This window comes from Nesoenas mayeri, assembly GCF_963082525.1.
Source record: "Nesoenas mayeri genome assembly, chromosome: 1".
In the NCBI taxonomy this organism is placed as follows: Eukaryota; Metazoa; Chordata; class Aves; order Columbiformes; family Columbidae; genus Nesoenas; species Nesoenas mayeri.
The window spans coordinates 29,256,604-29,276,388 of NC_137541.1; the positions used below are offsets into that span (position 1 = coordinate 29,256,604).

The window sequence follows — 19,785 nt, forward strand, 5'->3', positions numbered from 1 at the left end:
CTCTGCATCTTTCTTTTATCTGAATAAATAATAAAAGCTAATACAAATTGTATTATCTTAAAAAAAAAAATAGAAGTGAGAAAAAGGGTAAAATACCTTTTGGCATTTGGGTGCTGTTTCCAACGTCTTTTCTTTAGCCTATATTCAGTTAAACACTATGTGCAGCAATATTCAATAGTAGAATTAACTGAATTTCAAGAGTTTCTGCGACTTCTGCTATCTGAAAGCCTAAATATGTAGCATATTGAAAGAACTGTGATTAACTGTGTACGCTTAACTGTCTGCTTAGAATTTTGTGCTAGCCAAATGGAATTGTGACTGTTTTTTAAGTGGTCAGTTCCTACTCTTTAAAACATTTTTTTAAAAAAAGTGCTATCATCTTTCAAGTTTTTCTAAATTCAGCGTGACTGCCCTATATGTGTTCTTAATCTTCATTGCTTGCTGCTATGCTCAAAATAACTTTTTTTCCCATTGATTCATGTTCATTTCATTATTTTGTTGAGGGGATACAGCCAAACAGCTTTGGTGTCATCCAGTCCAAATTAAAAAAAAGCTGATGTTTTGACATTTGGTGGATTTTCTTTTTATCTTCTTTTCTATGTCTGTCATTCTAATTGACAATACTAGTGCAATTCACATTGTACAATGTCCACAATACTACAAAGGACAATATCCATTATACGTTGTCTGCAGTGTAAAACAGATTTAAAAATTGTGGAAAAACATATTCTATTAATGTTACAAAGTGAAGAAAAGGGAAGAAACACCCGTGAATGTAGAATACATCCAAAATACATTAAACTGAAGCCAACTGTAGAATGCCAGTTAACACAGTGTTTGTTGGAATGTTTATACTGTATGTGAAAAGAAACAAGTTAATTTATTTCCTTTGTATGCAGAAACTACTTACTGTTATTCAATTTCTCATACAGACAACTGGGACTTGACTTGGTTCCAAGAAAAGAATATGCTATGGTGGATCCTGAAGACATCAGCATTACAGAGCTCTACAGGCTGGTATGCGAATATGATACTCTGTACATTTGCTACCAAATTACATACTGCTGTTTTGATGGCAGCTTTCTTCTCCTTAACCAGAAGTACTTTATTTGATCAAATAAACTGGCGTTTGATAATGTAATGAGTTTTACTATGAGGAAAGTTATTTTCTGTTGAACAGTTATGTTATCTCTACATTCATATGGGATGCTTTGATATCAAATTTGTATATGTAAACATGCACAAGTTTTTTTTTCTGATATATTAGAATTGTGACTTAACAGGAATTCAATAGTCAATAAAAGCTTATAAGACTCCTTTTCATTACAGCTGTGATTGGCCCATGAGTCCTGTTAGATAAGATTTGTGGAAATACAATAATATGCTTACGGTACAAGTATTGTCACAATTAATCATACTGTGCTATTGATATTTTCTAATATATTAATGTAAATAGCAGTTAAATTGCATAGGAAAGCTGTCCTTTTGGGCTGTGTGAAAACCCATCTTGACTTGCTAAAACCAGCACTGATACTTCTGATTTCATTTAATTCTGATTTAATCTGAAGTGAGTTTTAAGAAAGCTTGCTAATTCATTTATATGGGCTTTGGATTATATTTAAGTACTGCAGCTGTTACAGATACACAATTCTGAGCCTTACTTGTTTAAGACTAAGCTTTCATTTAAGCTAAATTTTATTTGTGTTTACTTCGTATTTAAATGTAAAATAGAGCAAAAAATAGAATTGCTACAATTTGCTGTGGACCTTAAATTATAATATATTTCTGATAATTTTTAACTACTTATGTTGATAACTTGTGCTGTCAAGCCTAATAGTAATTTTTTAATGCTAGAATCGGTATACCTTTGAGCAGTTTCTTCAAAGCCAAATGTTATCTTATGGAATCCTGTTGAAGCACTAGATGAAATACAGTGAGGAACCATTAATCATAAGAAGAAACATCCAGAGGAAGAATAACCCAGAAGACTAATGATGGAACTCGTGGAGTGCACTTTCAAAAATAAAGAGGAGGGGAAAAAAAGCTAAAAATAGCTTAAGAAAGATTGGTGTTTGAAATTATCTTTGGTACAACGTAAGACAGAAATAGTACAACTTAATATTGTCCTACCTTTATTGTGTGACTAAAATGGTGAAGGTATAAACTGTGAAGTCAAATCAAGAGAATTTAGTCACTTTTGTATCTGAAGACTTTTATAATTCAAAGATTATAAAATATGGGTGTGATGTTTTTGCACTTTAAAATACTGGTATTTAGTCGTCTACAAAAACATTTTTTGTGTGTTTGCATATTAGAATATCAGATCCTTAACTATTTAAACCAGCTATGAAATACTATATTGTTACAGCACAAAGCTTTAAAGTGGCTTAGAATTTTCCGAGTAGAAAAAAGGGAAACCTCTAGAGATTACTATTTTTCTCAGAGAGATAATTTCCACCTTGTGTTCTCCTTCTGAGATACAAAAAAAAAAGGCAAAAGAAAAAACCTATTACAAGTTAATACTAAATTAAAAATTTAAAAATTGACATTAAGAAAGTAGTTCTGTATTACATTTATTTTGCCTCTTGTTTTGAGATTTTTACTATTAATTTGAACTGCCTGCTGTGTTGTTTGGCTTATTTTCAGATGGAGCATCGTCACAGAAAAAAAGACACACCAGTACCAGCTAGCAGCCACCATCTTTTTGTTCAGATGAAGAGTTTAATGTGCTCCAATCTGGGAGAGGAACTGGAAGTCATCTTCTCACTCTTTGATAGCAAAGAAAATCGGCCCATCAGGTACCACACGATTTTTCACTGGACTACTGATTTTATATAAGTTTTGTCAATATGAATTGTATGTTTTGATCCAGGTAACAAATTTCACATTTAGAAACAAACAAAGATAGGCTTGATTCAGGATAATTTTCTCCTTTCTTTTGAAATTCCGTTTCTAAACATAATAGCTTGTAGTATCGTTTTAAGTTTCAGTAATCTATATTTTTCTGTCTTGTTTACCTATTCCAGTTTTCAGTTGGTTTTGCTTGTGTAGGAACATACATACATGTATGCATAAAGGTGAATATTAGCTCTGTGACCTAAGGGTAATTTTTCAATGCCTCTGCTTTCCTCTCTCCTAATCATCACACATTCAAAACTTGGAACTGTTGCTTCCTTTGTAATATTTATGAGATGAGTTCTCCTAGGTACATGAGACTGGAGGGCTGCCCTCAGTGAATTGAGTATTTTTGTGAAAGGAGCCTGTACTTCAATGAGGAAGGGCCTGTTCTTCAGTGTAACAGTCAAACTCTATTTCACATCCATGTAGGGTTTGTTTGGCCTCTTTTTTCAGCTGGGAGCTGATTCTGGAACTGTTTTTTTTCTGTTTGTCCTAGACCTTAAATTCTGGTAACCTTGTAATTTTTAAATACTCAGTAGTTTTTTTCTACTCCCAGCATATTTCTGGCTGAGACAGAGAACATGAGTGAACTATAGTAGAACCATGATGCACTTAATAAACACAAGCACAGGAGAACAGAGTTAGTACAAGACCCTTATACACACTGTTCTAGAAATACGCCAGGAAGACTGAACCACTAAATGCTTATGCAGTGGTGATGGGAGACCAGTTTTTGGTCAGAAGGTTCCCGTTCATAATTTATTGCTGGTTTTTGGCCACTATATTCTTCTTTGCTCTCCTCACCATAGAAAGAGCCTGCTAATGGGGTAAAAAATGTTACTCAAAACATGTCCAAAGTCATGGCTGTGTGCTAGTTATTGTCTTAAATATGGCAACAGGAACTTGGGGCACCATGTGGAATTTGGGCTGAATTTGACAAAATTATGTCTGCGTTTCATAGCTGGGCAAGATAAGTAACCAGTCCTTTGAAGGAAGATTATACTGAGTAAATTGGTTTTTATTGGTAATGAAATCATATATGAGCAACTGTTGTTAGATTATTAGCTGCTAAATACTGACACTTCATTCTGGCCTGGACTTTGGATGTTAGTCACCAAAACACAGTTTACTGTCATTTCTGGGACTTCAGTGTGCATCAGGGCACATCTTTTGTGTTTACTCCGGTGAATGCCACAGCAGGTGATAGATTTAGGAGAGAGCTTCAGACCTTGACGGAAAACAATTTGGGTGTTATGGATTGCTGAAAACGAGGTTATGGCAGTAGTGGTGGCATGAAAGCAAATGGATTGGATTTCATGTTCACATGAAAGCACAAATTCTAGAGCTGTTTGTCACATGCTTGCTGTGATCTGACCTTCAGTTATTGATTGCTGACTCTAGTGTCTGTTTGCAGCTGCTTTATTATGTGTGAACTTCCTCATCCTGTTACTGGCAAACCTTGAAGAATGTGTTGTCGTGAATCCAAAGTGCCTTCTAGGGCATGGGGGGAATGAGAAGATGAACTTTGTGAAGGTAGTTTACAACCGTCTGCAAAACAAACACATGCACACTCCCAAAGAACAAAAAACACAAGAAAAAACCCTCACAAAAAGCAGAGACCTCTCAACGTATTGAAAAAGCTGAAACCAAGAGAGTTTTCATAATAACGAATATAAGGTATATCTATATCACAAAATGAACTCTGGAAACAGAGGTGTGCCAGCTGGAGATTTACATGGTCTTTCTGAACTAGACCTGGAAGTGGTGTAACAATGTTATCACAGAGTCAAACCAAAGGTAGCTGGTCTTGGTGCACAACAGTATGGTATGATGTATAGTTTTTTATTCATTACAAATGGGTGGGATATTTCAGAGGTCTTTAGGGCCCTGGCAGATGCATACATGAAATGATCAGCCTACCTCAGAAACAGGATATATGAGAAGAGACAATGTCCACACTCCCCTGCTACTGCAGTTCTCACCCTGCAATGATGCTGAAGCCCACTGGCAATAATGCTGATGTGAAACCTGGATACACTGATTCTTCTACTCATTTCTGGGGAAAGTGCAGGTTAAAAGCTGTGTGTGACAACACCTTAAGGTCTGTCACAAACTTGCTGTGTTGTTTGTCTATTGGTTGCCTAAGTCTTTAGGCAACTACTACTTGTGGTCTAGTAGAAAAATGCAGAGTGCAATGACCTTGTGTTCTGATGCTCTACTTTATCTGCTTTATGAATCTATTGTAATGTGTGGTCATTTATGAGATTTGTGAAGTTTTGAGATTTTTCTGTTCCTAAGAAATAATCAGTAGCTTCTGTTCTATAAAGCTGGAATATGAAGGTGCTTAGATTCCCAGCATTTAGAGTACTGTGGTAACTTGCATTGGGGATATCTTCTCTTACTAGCACAAAAGTTAGTGAGATGAACCTTTTCCTGATGTTAGATCACACTTACAAAGTCAGTAGTTTGTACTTCAATAGATGACACAGTTACTGGTTTTGTAGTGGCAGATTTTCAGAGAAATAAAAGACAGCCGAGCATAGTATATGCTTTTCCCCCCAACGAGGTCATATCACTTACTGAATACAGCAGTCTGCAACAATGATGACCTTAGTGTAGCCAGAAGGCCCATTTACACTGGAACTCTAAGAACATCAATCCTTTCATCAAACATATATTGATTTTTTAAATTTTTTTTTTTTTTTTTAAATCAGATCCTGGAAAGATTTCACTTATTGGCTTTTAATAGACTCAGCCTAACAAGTTGCAAGGGACAAAGTAACAACTTAGCTGTTTCCCAGACAATGTGCATTATTCACTGAGACTCTGTTAAATTTATTTGTTGCCCCAAGAATATTCTGCTTTTACAAAAAAACAAAACCTCAAAGAAAATATTTGGCAGGTGACTGTAGTCAAAAATTCAAATATCCCAATGTCTTCTGAAATATCTGCCTTTCCAATGTAAGTACTGTAAGACCATATTTGTATACCTTATTTTTGTAGCACATTGTTGTCCAGAGATATTCCCTGTTTTTTTTTTTAAGAGAATTTTGAGAATACCAATAGCACTGGGCAGTGTATCATGAGAAGGGGAATGAGGGTTTTAAACCTGCTGCCTGCACTTGTTCAGTTCAGATTGCAGACCTTGTTCTTGGCACTGATGAGTGTGCATAAGAATGCTGCATCATCTCCTGCCCGAAGTCCCAGTTGCTTTGCTGACCTTTACATTTATGTAGTGTTTGTGCCTCTGTGTTTCTACTGCTGTAGAAATTGTTTTTCTTAAATCTGCAATGTGACACACAGATTTTGTGTAGCAGTCTCTTTTCTAAACCATTTTCTTAATGTTATACTTTTTCCAAATAGCAATGCTGTTAATACAACAATTTCGAGGCAATACTTCAGAAAGACTGCAGTAAGATTTTCTTTAATTGATGCACACTTTGTGTCTGTGTCAATATGATATGAACATCTTATCACAAATGATTGATGCCTCTGGCCCCATCTGTGCGAGGAGCAGAGATAAGCTGGCATGCTAATCCTCCTTTTCCTATCACCTTGAACAACCTTGTTTGTAACTATCATATTGCCCTCAAATGAGCATAGATTCTTAAACAGCACAGAGGAATAGGCTGTTTATCCAAGGTGGATGAAAGCAAACTTCATTTTCTATTTTGTGAGCTTTTGTTTATGTGTTTAATGATTGTGTAAACTCCAGACCATATCAAAGAAGATTACCTTTGCTTCGTTGTATTCTCAACCTCACCTTTTTAGTGACATTCAGACATATCATTAATCTTTTTATGCCATTCATCTTTCAGTTTTCCTATTACTTTAATCCGTTAAATTACTTGCCAAAAAGCTGAAATCCATGTTTTGTTCGTAAAAATATTTACTACTTTGGGTTCTATTTTTTTTTTTTTAAAGCCACAATGGCAGTTTTTCTCCCTTTAAGAAACAAATATTTCTTCTTTCCTCCCCTTATTCTATGCAAATCTTGAAGGACTTTTGTATAGTAAGAGAATGTTTAAAGACTTTTTTGCAACGTTCATCAGCATCTTTAAACCCGAGATCTGCTCTGCTCTAGCAGAGCTCGAAGAAGCTGACTTTTAATTGTTCTTCTAACAAAAGTTTACACAACTGACTCTTCTTAACAGTCAGAACAAGAGCAAGGGTGAGCTTGGATGGCTCTTGGATCAAGCTGATAATACCTTTCCATTACCCAGAAGGCTCACAACTGAGAACCCAGGATGTCTTTCTTTGATGATATCCCTGTGGCCTCTCTTGAGAGAGATTTCAAAGACTCGGTATTAATTTAAGTGTATAAGTAGCTTACACTTGAGTTTTAATATCTAGTTTATTTAGGATCAGTGCTCCAGACAACAGCACTCTAAATGCAGGAGACTTGGATAGTTAATTTTTTTGTTGCTTTTAAACAATGTCGAGCACTAGACCACAAAGCAGATGGAGAATATATTTGCAAAGCCATAGGGTGTGTATTCAGTGCAAGACTACAGAAGTTATTACAAAAGTACAGGAGAGGAATCCTTTATAGTTGACTCTCTGGCTAATGAAGAATATGTTGCATGCTGTTGTGAGGAACAGTTCATTAATTGTAGTAACTTGGAACTTCAGGATAAGTAAAGACAAGTGGTAAAGTGTTGTAGAATGGCAGTTACTAACTCACAGAGGTGGAGAATGGAGAACAGTGTGTAAAGAACTGTATTTCTATGTCGACCCAAATGACCCAGCTCTCTTTCTGTCCTGCCTTTATGTGCTACTTACATGTAATCACAAAATCACAGAATGGTTGAGGTTGGAAGAGGAACTCTAGAAGTCATCTGATCTCACCCCCCTAATGTGGTTGGCCAGGACCATGTCCAAACAGCTTTAAAATGTCTCCAAGGATAGAGACTCCACAACCTCCTTGGACAAGCCCTGCCAGTGCTCAGATGCCCTCACAGTGAAGAAATAGCTTCCTGATACTTGGAAGGAACCTCCTGTGCTTCAGTTTGTGCCCATTGCCTCTGGCTCTGTCACTGGGCACCACTGAAAAGAGCCTGGTTCCATCCTTTTTGCATCCTCCCTTCAGGTATTTATATAAATCATCAATAAGATCTTCTCTGAGCCTTTTCCTCTCCAGGGTAAACAGTTCCAGCTCTCTCAGCCTTTACCTTCAGTCCCTTAATCATCTTCACAGCCCTTTTTGGACTCTCTCTGCTATGTTCATGTCTGTCTGTACTGGGGAGGCCAGTACTCCAGGTGTAGTGTAACCAATGTGAGTACAGGGGAGAAGGATCACCATTCTCAGCCTTTTGGCAAAAATTTGTCTAATGCAGCTTGGGATACCATTGGCCTGCTTTGCCACAAGGGCACATTGCTGGCTCATGTTCCACTTGGTGTCCACCAGGATCCCCAGGTCCTTTTCTGCCAAGCTGCTTTCCAGGTGCATGGGACTGTTCCCCCTGGCCAGGTGTAGAACTTTGCATTTCTCCTGGTTGAACCTCAGATTTTTGTCAACCCATTTCTCCAGCCTGTTGAGATCCCTCTGGATGGCAGCCCAAATCTCTGGTGTATCAGGAACTTCTCTCAGCTTTGTGTCATCAGCAAACTTGCGGAGAGTCCACTGGGCCCCATCATCCAGATCATTAATGAAGGCATTAAACAGGACTGGAGCCACTATTGACCCCTGAGGTACACTGCTAGGTACTGGCCTCCAACTGGATTTTGTGCCACTGATCATTACCATCTGGGTCCAGACATTCAGGCAGTTTTCAAGCCACCTTGCTATCTGTGCATTCAGCCCATACATCAACAGCTTCTCTGGACGGATTTATGGGAGGCAATGTCAAAGGCCTTACTGAGGTCCAGATTGACACTGTCCACTTCTCTCATCTACCAGGCCAGTCATTTCATTGTAGAAGTTTATCAACTTGGTCAAGAAATTTTGGTTGAGAAACACTTGCTAACTAATTTCAGCTTCTTTAAGATTCTTTTCATATCAGGATTATCAAGCATGTGTTTCATGCTAGAAATGTTATTTTGGGCTGATTTTGTTGTGTACAGTATGTGTGTCTGTTCTTCCTTTCCACGTCCTTTCCAGGCTCTTGATTCTTTATTTCATTCTGATGTTAAAGCAGAGAATGAATTAAGTTTGGTAATGGTTGGTAGGGCACTTTAAAACTAGATTTGGAAATAATTTTAGATGGTGCAATAATGTATTTCAGATACAAAAGCTGGACTGAGAGATAGAATGAGTTTTTATCTACATGCATACATGCACACACATAAGTTGATGTTCAGATTTTTTGCTCCTGTATGTAGAATATATGATTGTTCAATATTTAATATTTGTGTTTCTGAATGCCATGGAAATTAAGAGACTTTATTAATAAATAACTCTGCATAAAGAGAGGGGTTTGTTGCTACCATTATCTATGAGAATGAATATCATTCTCAGGAAAAAAGTGTGTGTTTTCCAGTTGTCTAAGGATATATTTTAACTGCGTCTCAGACTAAGTTACCTGATTTCAATAGCATAGGATTGCTGGGAGGAGTGAATGCTGACTAGAGAGGCAGAGTTCAGACTAGACTTTATTTTAGTTTTTCAGCAACATAGAATTTTTGTGAAGAAAAAATGTATGTATCTGAAAGTGTGCTCAGTACAATGCTATATTAGATACTATACTCAATCTAAGTGCTCCATATAATTTTTAATCTATCATTAGGTGACAGGCTACTCTGACTTTTCCCCTGAAATACTAGTTTTTTAAATTTGTGTAACCTTTATTAATACTGTTTCTTGGAATTTAGTACTCGGATACTTCACATTATCCATGGATGATTCTGTGGATGATTTTTGTCTGGAAGTAGTCTTGAATCTTGACTTTCTGCATGCAGATGTGCCTGCTACGCAGGGCAGGGATTTGAGTTAAAGGAGCTTGCCGGATTTCTGTTAAGAACGAGCAATCCATGGGAACCAGAAGCAATGAACTAGCTCAGGGTTACCTTTCCTTTATAATATTTCCACAAAAGCATAATCTGCATTTCCACTGGATCACCGCACAGGGTGGCTCAGTGTTACTTTCAATTTCCTGTGCAGTGTGCACAAAAATATCTCATGTTGCACAGTATTAAAACTGTACCACAGCAAATTACACAAAATCAATGCATATATAACTATACCTCATAGGTGCAGGAGAGATGAAACATCTTGGCTTTTCTGCCTAGCAGACTCTTATTTTAAGAGTCATCTGTTCTGGATCAGATACTTTTTACTCTCTTTTGTCCCTCCTTAGGAAAAGGTAAACCAAAACCAGCCTGGTTTTATTTACTTCCTATTTATTCGGTAGGTAGCCCTTACTTTAGCAGGGGGGTTGAAACACCTCAAATGAAATATAAAGACCACTTTGGCAAGAGAGCAGTTACTGCTCTATTAACAATCCTTTACACATTTGGAACAAAAATACCTCTTTAGATGAGTAGCATGGTATGTACATTTGTGAATGTGGTTGCTAATTTTTTTTTAATTTATGTCATCCTTTATATTGATATATGTATATATATGTACACAATAAATAAGCAGGCTTAATTGTTTCATTATTAGCTTTGTTTTAGACAAAGCACATGATAATTTGCCCTTATGGACAAGAATGTATTTGATGTGATTGTAATTGGAAATAAATACAGGATTATAAAGAGTAGCTTAAAAGAGAAGCCTGAAATTCCAGAAACTTTGAAAGGTTCCCTTCAGAAAACATGCCTCATTTTTTCCAGTTATTCATGTGAGCAGAAAGATTCCTACGTGCAGGAATATAGTCAGTCAGCCTTTTCTTGGCATGAGTAGTGAAGCAGTAAAAGTCATAGGGCTTCTCTGCTTGGATCCTAGATGAGGAGAAATTCTGGAGTAGGAGTCATCAGAGGAGATTAACAAAAAAGTTATTTCTTGGTCCCAGTAAGTCTGGAAATGTGAAGGACGTGCCTCAAGTGAATAATACTTTTTCCTTGAGAATTCTGACTTGAACTGCCTGCTCTGGAGTTCCTCCACATCAGAGGTAAGAACACTAAAGTGCTGGCCCACTCGGTGTGCCCTATTAATTGCATTTCCATTTGTTATTTTACAAAACAAGAGAGTTTTGAAAATAAAGTAAATTACATGCTTACTGTAACTACTAGCTGAATCCGTAAAGTATTCAACATACACTAATCGAACATTAGAACTTGAGCCTCATAGGTACTCCATGAATATTCTGGCTAGTTACTTTACAGGAGGAAGATTTTTATTTATTTATTTATTTATTTATATCTGACTATGGTTTTGGCCTGAAAACTCATGTTCTTGATTTAGAAACTCTTCACAGGAACATACCATGACCAATGAGAAACTTCAAAATCAGTAAGCTAGTATCTTACAAATATTTCTGTAGCTCTGTCCTCATTCTCCCTGGTACCTATAAATATTTGAATTTTTTTCAGCTTTCAGATATCAATAGCAAAATTGTATTTTATGTAGTCATCACAAATAATTATTTTTTTTTTTGTTGCTTAGTTTTAAATCCTCTTCAATAGTATAAGCAGATATGATTTATGTAGTGGGAAGAATGTGTATTAAAGAATGTTTGGCACAGCTGCGTCCTCGAACGTTTTGGCCTTATAGTAGTAATAAATGTATTTTCTGCAGATTTATATTGCCCTTCGTTGCCAGGTGATCAAAAGGGTTTGTCCTGGCTTTAAGAGGCTCTAGATGTTTTAATAATACTTTTTACTAATCATTCATTTAATCTGACTTTGTGCAGTGCCGTGTAATTTGCTGTCATTAATGAGACATTTTTGATTAATTGCTCTTTAAATACTGGCCGTTCTTGAATAGCAAGAGAATAACATTTTGCTTCAGGGTAGCGTTCCAAGTATTTTTTGCAGAGTTGGCATTTCAACAAGCTCATTTGCATTGGCCTGACTGCCCAGACTGGCCTGTTCAGCATTTGTACAGGAGCTGCTGCATGTGAATTTGCAGCAAAATAACCACATTTGTGGATAAGTAAAATGAAGTAGATATGGTAGGAATGAGTTTCTAAAAAAAGGCACAAGTGTAGTTTAGCAAGAAAATGCTTTCGATGTGTTTTGATTTTATATTTTATGGGAAGACAGAGCCTGGTTTTAATCATGTCTTTCAAATGCCCTCAAATCAACAAGTACAGGTATGGTATTCCCAGTTGTTGAGAGTATGTTAGAAATCAGTTGTATTTCATAATGTAGCTCAGTTTCTCTCACAAAAACCCACATTCAGTGAAACAAACGTACCTACCTATCTGCTGTTTAAAAGATTCTTTCTCAAACATGATGTACTTGCCGTTGTTGGAGTAAGGGTTATGCTAACTTGTGTAGATCCTTGCTCTGATCTTGTGTACACAGATGCTTTTTTTAAAGCAAACTAACCAACCCAAGCAAGAGGAACCTGTGGTATCCATTAAGTCTCTCGTGTGCTTTAACAAATAACCCTCTTTGTTCATATTGTAAAAACTGGAAAGTAACAGCAGAAATAATTGTTTTTGATTGCCATGATGAAAGCGCTGCAAGGGGTGTCACCTGTCTTGTAGCTGGTGGAGCTTAGATGGTTATGTTCAGAAAGGAATGTGGTATTAGAATACGGATATGTGCACCAGAAATGGCATATTTCTGACAGATTTAGGTAATGAATGACATATATTCAACACTAGTGATTTTCTGGTGGCTTTACAGATCATCTTATGGAGAAAATGGTGCAGTCACACTTACTGCTGCCACAAGGTTTGGGCACAAAAGGAGACAGACTTGCTCTTTGTAAACCCCTAAGTGGTGTTGAATAAATAGGAGCCCAGGTGGTGTCGGAGGGAGGGGATTTTCTTAAATGCTTTTGTTTCCCTTCATTTTTTACACAATTCCTCTTGCTCTCTTCAAGTTCAATTTCTATCTTTGGGGAGAGATACAACAAATCTGCTTGTATCCGTGCTCTTACTTCAGTCAGTGACTAGGATAATAATCAAGACTGTAATTCAGCTTAAAGTATCTGTAGGTCTGTGCACTGATAACGCTGTGCTGCAAAATGTTGATCTGTGGTGGCAGAGTAAGCTCACTATTACTGAGAGCTCCAGCTTCTGGTGCTTGTTGTTTCTTTAGTTGTAAATACCTGCTGATACAATCCAGCCTGCTGTCTGTCTTTTAAAACCGTATATTTTGGCTCCTGTGGTACCTCATGAAAAAGAAGTTAAAATTAATGTTTCCTAAGTAACTTGTTATTCTTTCCAAGAAATGTGTAACACTGCTTCTCAGTTAAAATGAAGATGCAAATATCCAAAACAATATGAGATATGTTCATAAAAATTGGGCTTCAAAGTATAAAGCCTGCATCAGAAAATGTTTTTCTTCTCCATCCTCCATGTTGTCAGCATGGTGAGGAGACAGGAGGATAAGCTTCAGTATAACGTCATAATATCGTTCTGTTTGATTTATTTTTGTCGGTGTTAATGCTTTGATCTTTATCTAAAATTGACTGCAATCTATTTTTATAGTACTATCTTCCTTTTTTTCTCCCCCTTTGCTCATTGCTACTTATTTTACAGTTAGAAATTTAGGTATGGTATTCATAAGTGCCTAACAGAGTTAAAATACAGGGGCTGACTTACTGTGGAACAGCTTGTACTGCTAAGTCATGTTTTTCTCTGATTAAGAATGTATTTTTAAGGCTTTATTATCTTAATTAACATATGACATGTTGTACTACGTTTCTCTACATTTCACCACTAGGTATGAGGGTAATATTTTGCATCTGATCTTGGTTTTATGAAGTCAGTGAGCCCTTAGCTGTAAATGAAGTCAATTCAGATTCAAGTTCTTAATGAACGTCCATTAATAGTGTTCTGGAATGTGATACACTTGAGCTGGTGAATTATGTGGCAGTGTTCTCTTATTGTTTCTCATTATTTGCTTTAGAAATCACTGTAACTTATATTTAGGTAGAGAGAATTTATAAAGATGTCTGAAAGTGAAGCTATACCGAGAACTATTTGATGATATAGCTTTAGCACAAGAATATGCCATGTGGTATAAATCTGTCTGGTTCTTTTTTGATAGTGTGTTTATAAATCATAGAACAAGCAATCTGTCTAGACTGGTAACATGCGACTGGTAACATTTTCCTGCTAATACTAAGGAAATGGGGGTCACTTATGAAAATAGAACAGTTTGTGGCCATGTTTCTTTTAAATGTGTGCGTTAAGCCTGCAGATTTGGAACACATTGTTGCTTCGCTAATACATAGGAAGTTACAGTACAAAAATCCCTTGTTGACCTTCTTAAATTAATCTCTCCAGCATTAGTTATTTCCTTATTTTCAGTGGGAAGACAGCAGAGTTTAAATGTGTAGAGCATGTTTAAGTGGTGAGATTTGTGCTCATAAAAAATTCATCGCAGTCTGAACTAGAATCAAATAATCTTAATACAAAGGAAAGGTATTTCTGCTTTGGGGTACCGCTGTGTGTATTTGCCATATGTACGTATATGTAACTGACTGCTGAGAAGATTGCTGTGCAGTAAGATACTAGCCCTGGGTTTAACCCTCTGGAGTTTTTGCTGCTCTTTGAAGCCAAGCTTTCAGATCTTGGGGATTCTGTCTCTGTTTTGTTTTAGGAAGGCTGTTTGCTTTCCTCAACCGTTTTCTAACCTGTTTGTCTCTATAGAAATCTTTGAAATGCTATATAATTGCACATGCTCTCTGTACTTAGAAATAACATTGCCATTTTTTCTCATAATCTTGCAAGTCTGTTGGTAATGTTGGAAGATAACTGTTTTAATCTGAGCCGTAACTGGTGCTGTGATATGTTTCAAGCAAAAAAAAAAAAAGTATCAAAGCACTGCACAAGGATTAATATTTTTTTTATTATTTATTGTTTTCAGTTTGCCTTTTTCATTGCTACTGCATCCTATGCTTCAGTCAAACAAAATTTCAAATTCAAATGAGGAAATCAGATCTGCATAACCATTACATGTCTGCTGCGATCGGTGCATTTCTTTGTGGCATGACAGGAGTCCTTGGCTTTTGTGTTGTGAATCATAATCTCATGGTCTGTGAGTGTAAGCAGAGCTTGAAATTTTCATATCATAGTGGATAGTGAGTAGGAAGCTTTCAAAAGATATGCCTTTGTTTCTGCAGAATGTAAGCTTCTATAAATACAGAATACACTCGCAGTTAAATTCAGTATTTGCAGTTCATAAGTAAACTATGAAGATAGGTTATCCACAGCAAGCCAGTTTCTTGTTGGTTCAAAGAAAGATACCATTTGACATGTCTAGTGGTTGCTTCAAAGACAAAAGATGCAGTGAAATGATGATGTATTATTTTTAAATAGTTCTACAGACTGAGGATAAGGTGATGAAATTCAGAATCACCTTTTATTGGCCAAATTTGTATTGATGCACCCCAAGGCACTGCAGGCTTCAGTGCACAGGAGCTGTATTGTTACTGCTGGAACAGAGTCTTTTTTCTCTTTATTCAGTTTTGCATGGTGCCCAACATAGTGGGGTCCTAAAGCTTTAACTGCTTTGGTAATATAATCATTCTTGCTCAATGTACAATAACTTGGTGTGAGACAAAGCTCTGCACTTTTTTTTTTTACTGTATTTTCCAGTATTGCAAATGAGCTAAATCTAAATGAAAGGGCAGAATTATTTTGAAAACCATTTTTAAATCAACAGCAAAATACCAGCTTGTTTCTCTGTAAAAATATTCTCACATAAACAGTCTTTAAAACTCCATTTTAAAGTTTCCATGGAGACCTAAGCTGCAGAAGTTGACTGTATCGTAAAACATGAATGTTCCTCAGAAAATAGCTTTTTCATGCACTTTGAGGTATTTGAGTTCAACTCTACTATTCTTAGGTTCTGCCTTTTATGCCGTCTGATAAAGAAGCTACATACTAAGGATTGGACTAATGTTTTCAAAGAATAACAATGAAAAAGTCCTAGTGTTTGTACGTTCAGCCTGGATAGCTGGCACATCAAAAAGAATAAAGTATTCGCCAGATGAAGCTCTTAAGAAATGTGCTCTTGAGTGTAACAGTGTTCTGGGCACCATCAACAAGAACATAGCCAGTTGCTTAAGGGAAGCGATTATCCCCTTCTGCTCAGTGTTGGTTAGACCACGCCAGCTTTGGGTCCTCCAGTACAAGATCAGTATTACTGAACTGAAGTGAGTTCAGCAGAAGGCCTCACATTGTTTGTGGACTGGAGCTCTTGCCCTGGGAGGTCTGGCTGAGGCTTTGGGGGGAGAAGTGGTTTTGAGGAGAGCTAAGTCACCTGCCTGTACCTACAAAAGGATCAATGGTGTATGGTGGGATAACGAGAGACAAGGGATATAAATTGGAACAAGAGAAGGTCCATCTGGACATACGGAAAAAAAATGAGGACAGTTAGTGAAAAGGATTTTCCAGAGTGGCTGCATGGTCTCCATAACATGAAGGTTTTCAAGATCTGAATGGCTAAAGCTCTGAGCAAGCTAATCTGCCCTGCAGCTGACCCTGCTTTGGGCAGTAGGTTGGATTTAGAGGCCTTTTCAGGTCCCTTTCAATGAGAATGATTCTGTGAATCGTTCTGTGATCAATCCAGATTTTCTACAAGGCAAATGCTGCTGTAATAAAGATTGAATTAGTCTCTATTGAGTTGAATCTTATCCAGCATACTCCTAGTGATTTTCCAGTGGTATTTTGAAAAGCTTTGGATGGTGTAGAGCAGAGCTAAACCATGTTTAGCCTCAGGGATAAGCAGAAGAGGCGGGTGCAGCTGAGAAAAACCTAGTTGCACTTTGGCAATTTTGTTTCCGATTTGGGCATAAAAGGGCATCCAGACTCAAATGGCCAGCTGGCTGGGGGTGAAAGAGTGAAAAGAAACATATATAACAGTTGCAAATTCTTTTCCCATCTTCCACATATCTCCCTGCAGAAATATGATTATTACGCCTTCCTTGTCCTATCATTACATTTCCTGTGAGGCTGTATCTTGGAGAAAATTATCCAAAGCATTGGCAGTTTCTTTTTTCATAGACTTAACGTGCCTGAATGGCTTAGTTTGCTCAGAGATTAGATGAGACCCATAATGGACCTACTGTCAAATAGGACTGTTTCAAAAAGCAGTTTTGCTTTCAATGTGGTCTTATAACCTCTTCTATTCTCAAACAAGAACTCTCTGCATCTGCTTACTAGCTCTATTAGTACTTATATCAGCTGAAGCACTTAACACCCCACAGTAGGTGGCAAAACAGAATTCCAAAAATGAAGTTTGCCGTGCTGGAACTTCCAGGACTCTTATAAGAATGCTGAAATTGGTGTACTCTAGTGAGAGATTTTGATAAAGTTAAGTAGGAAAGAAGTCCCTTAAGATCATCTACCTATCCATGAAAAATAATGTTGATTGAATACAAGCATGGCAATGTTGACATTTGTTTAGCAAGAATAAATACCAAAATGCGACACATCTAATTTCAGTTCTGGGATAAATGGATTTTATTGCTTGAACCTCTCTTTGTAGCAGGATATTCAAATTCATTCTTCTAAATGACAACCACTCTTCTATTTTGTATTGAGCTTTCAGTGATTTTTTAGATGATTAAGTAAATCAACACCCTTCACTAGTCTCCTTTTTTCTTTTTTATTGATACAGTTGAGACTTTTAGAAATAAATTGTTTAATTCTTTTATATCTTGGGGAAGGTTACATCTAGAAATAAGATCAAAATGCAATATATTTTGCTGCAGTGTTGTTCAACATATCTGTCGTATTTGTTTTCTTACAGTGAAAGATTTTTTTTAAGACTGAATAGAAATGGTTTGCCAAAATGTCCAGAAAAGCCTGAAAGACACTGTTCTCTCTTTGTGGTGAGTTCATCCTATTCTTAATCTTTGTTGAAAAACTAGAAGTTGAATTACATTATTATTCTGTGGTTCACTTGCAACTGCTCTCTTAAGTTTTTACATTGTTATGAACATCAATTTAAAAGGCTGGTTAAAGTGTGTTGCTAGAACACTCAAGCTGAATGTTTTCTGGTGATAAGTGGACACTCTCCTCAACTTTCACGTGGGTGTATGTGCCAGTGTTTCCCCCTGCAACAAGGACCAGTTAATTTTCCTCCTTGTGCATTTTACACCCAAAAGATTGTTTATGTAGCACGCTCTGTACTTTCAGAATATTAGGAATTGCACAAATGCTTTGCTGTTGTTTAAGGCATGCAGCGAGTGTCCTCCCACTGATTTTACTGCGTTACAGCATATTCTAACCCATGATATTTTAGAACAGTTGATTTGAGTGCATCACCACCAATTTAAAGTGTTAAAGGCATAATTTGTCACTATTCTATTAATGAACTCACTGTTCCTTTATCACTGTCACTGGACATTGAAAGCAGTGTGTAAAGATCTCTTTGAATGTCACATTTTAAGCAGGAGTCAGAAATAATGAGGTTCTGATCTCACGCAGGATTTGGGTAGCAGTGAACTCAGGAAGGACATCTATATCACTGTGCACATTATCCGAATAGGTAGGTGTAATCATCTGTGAGTAGATAACTTGCATTTGTTACACTTGTTAACATTGTTGTTATATGACAGTAAACAAAAGAAAGCTGCTTGGAGTTAGCTTTGGGATTTGTTAGATTAACTAGGCCTCTGAATAATTTTTTTGAAAAGGAAATGCCTGGGTTTTGATGGAAAAATTGCTTTGGATTTCTCAGCATTGTTTTGTTTTATTTTTGAAGCGTACTGCTGAGTTTAGATGCAGGACATTTTGTTACTATAATAAAGCAAAACAGAAGTGTAAAATATGAACTGTCTTAAGATGATGGAGTTGTCATTGGAAAGTCCACTCTTGTTCCAAAGAGAATAATTTCAAGCACATTTGTTCATAGAAAAACTTGCCTGGAAATTTATTGTACCTAATTGGTATATCTGAAATTGTTCAGATTAATTGTGTTCTCCTTGAACCCTTTAAAAGGAGGAGATGGAAGCAAGTTGAGCAAGTCTTATAATAATTTTGATCCACAATGCTATAAGCAGATACCAAATCGTTTAGAACAAAGTGGAAGAGAAGAAAAGTGTACGTTTGTGTTAGGTGTTTATTTTAAGAAGTTATCCTCTGAATTGTACTGATGTGAAACAACAATCTTCAGGTCTGTTTCTGTTGTCTTATAGATATTGTTTTCTCTGTAAAGTGCCTCTATAGTTGTATCAGTGCAGTACTAAATAAGTTTTCTTCCTATTTTTGAAAGGTATTTTGGTTTGAAATGTAGTGGCTCTAACTTGTGCTAAGTTCAGAAACAACCTGTTAAAAAGTAAACACTATTTTACAGCTTTGAGGAATAATTTTTCCTTGCGTTTTCATGCTGTTTCAGTGTTTTAACAGAACATTAAAATATTGTGGTTTGGTTTCATTGGCAAGGATTGGGGAAAAGTGTGGTAAACTCTGTAATGCAAGTGTATTTGATAAGAATGAATGCTTTAAAGAAGAATAAGGAGTAGAATTTTTCTGACTGTGTGGTTTTCAAATATATTTTTAGTCAAGTTTATAAATGAACCACTGCAATATTAAAAAGTTAAAATAAGATTTATATGCTGCGTGGTATGAAAATGAACAATTACTTTTCTAGCTGCTGTGATGCATAGGAATATTTGGAGGAGGCATTGCCCCGCAGTGACTGTAACCATAGACTTCTCTTGTCAGACATTAAGACATGGTGGGAAAGATACATAGCTGCCAATGCACAATTGAATGAAATGGGGAGAAAGAGGGCAGTTTCGAATGCCAGGAGCACAGCTATAAGATGGATCAATTGTATTTGTATAAAAAAGAAAGGACTAGGAAAAATATTCTG

General features: G+C 36.6%; 1 protein-coding gene across 2 annotated transcripts in view; it reads left to right on the forward strand.

Moving 5' to 3' along the window:
- The window catches only part of DOCK4 (dedicator of cytokinesis 4), a gene marked incomplete at both ends in the record, with an annotated part of 231,610 nt that overhangs the window by 91,524 nt on the left and 120,301 nt on the right, over positions 1–19,785 (forward strand). For both annotated transcript variants that reach the window (XM_080361118.1, XM_080361119.1), the window contains 4 exons: positions 933–1,017; positions 2,647–2,798; positions 17,716–17,797; positions 18,396–18,456. In XM_080361118.1, the coding sequence (XP_080217244.1) occupies positions 933–1,017; positions 2,647–2,798; positions 17,716–17,797; positions 18,396–18,456 (380 nt within the window). The remainder of the gene's footprint in view (positions 1–932; positions 1,018–2,646; positions 2,799–17,715; positions 17,798–18,395; positions 18,457–19,785) is intronic.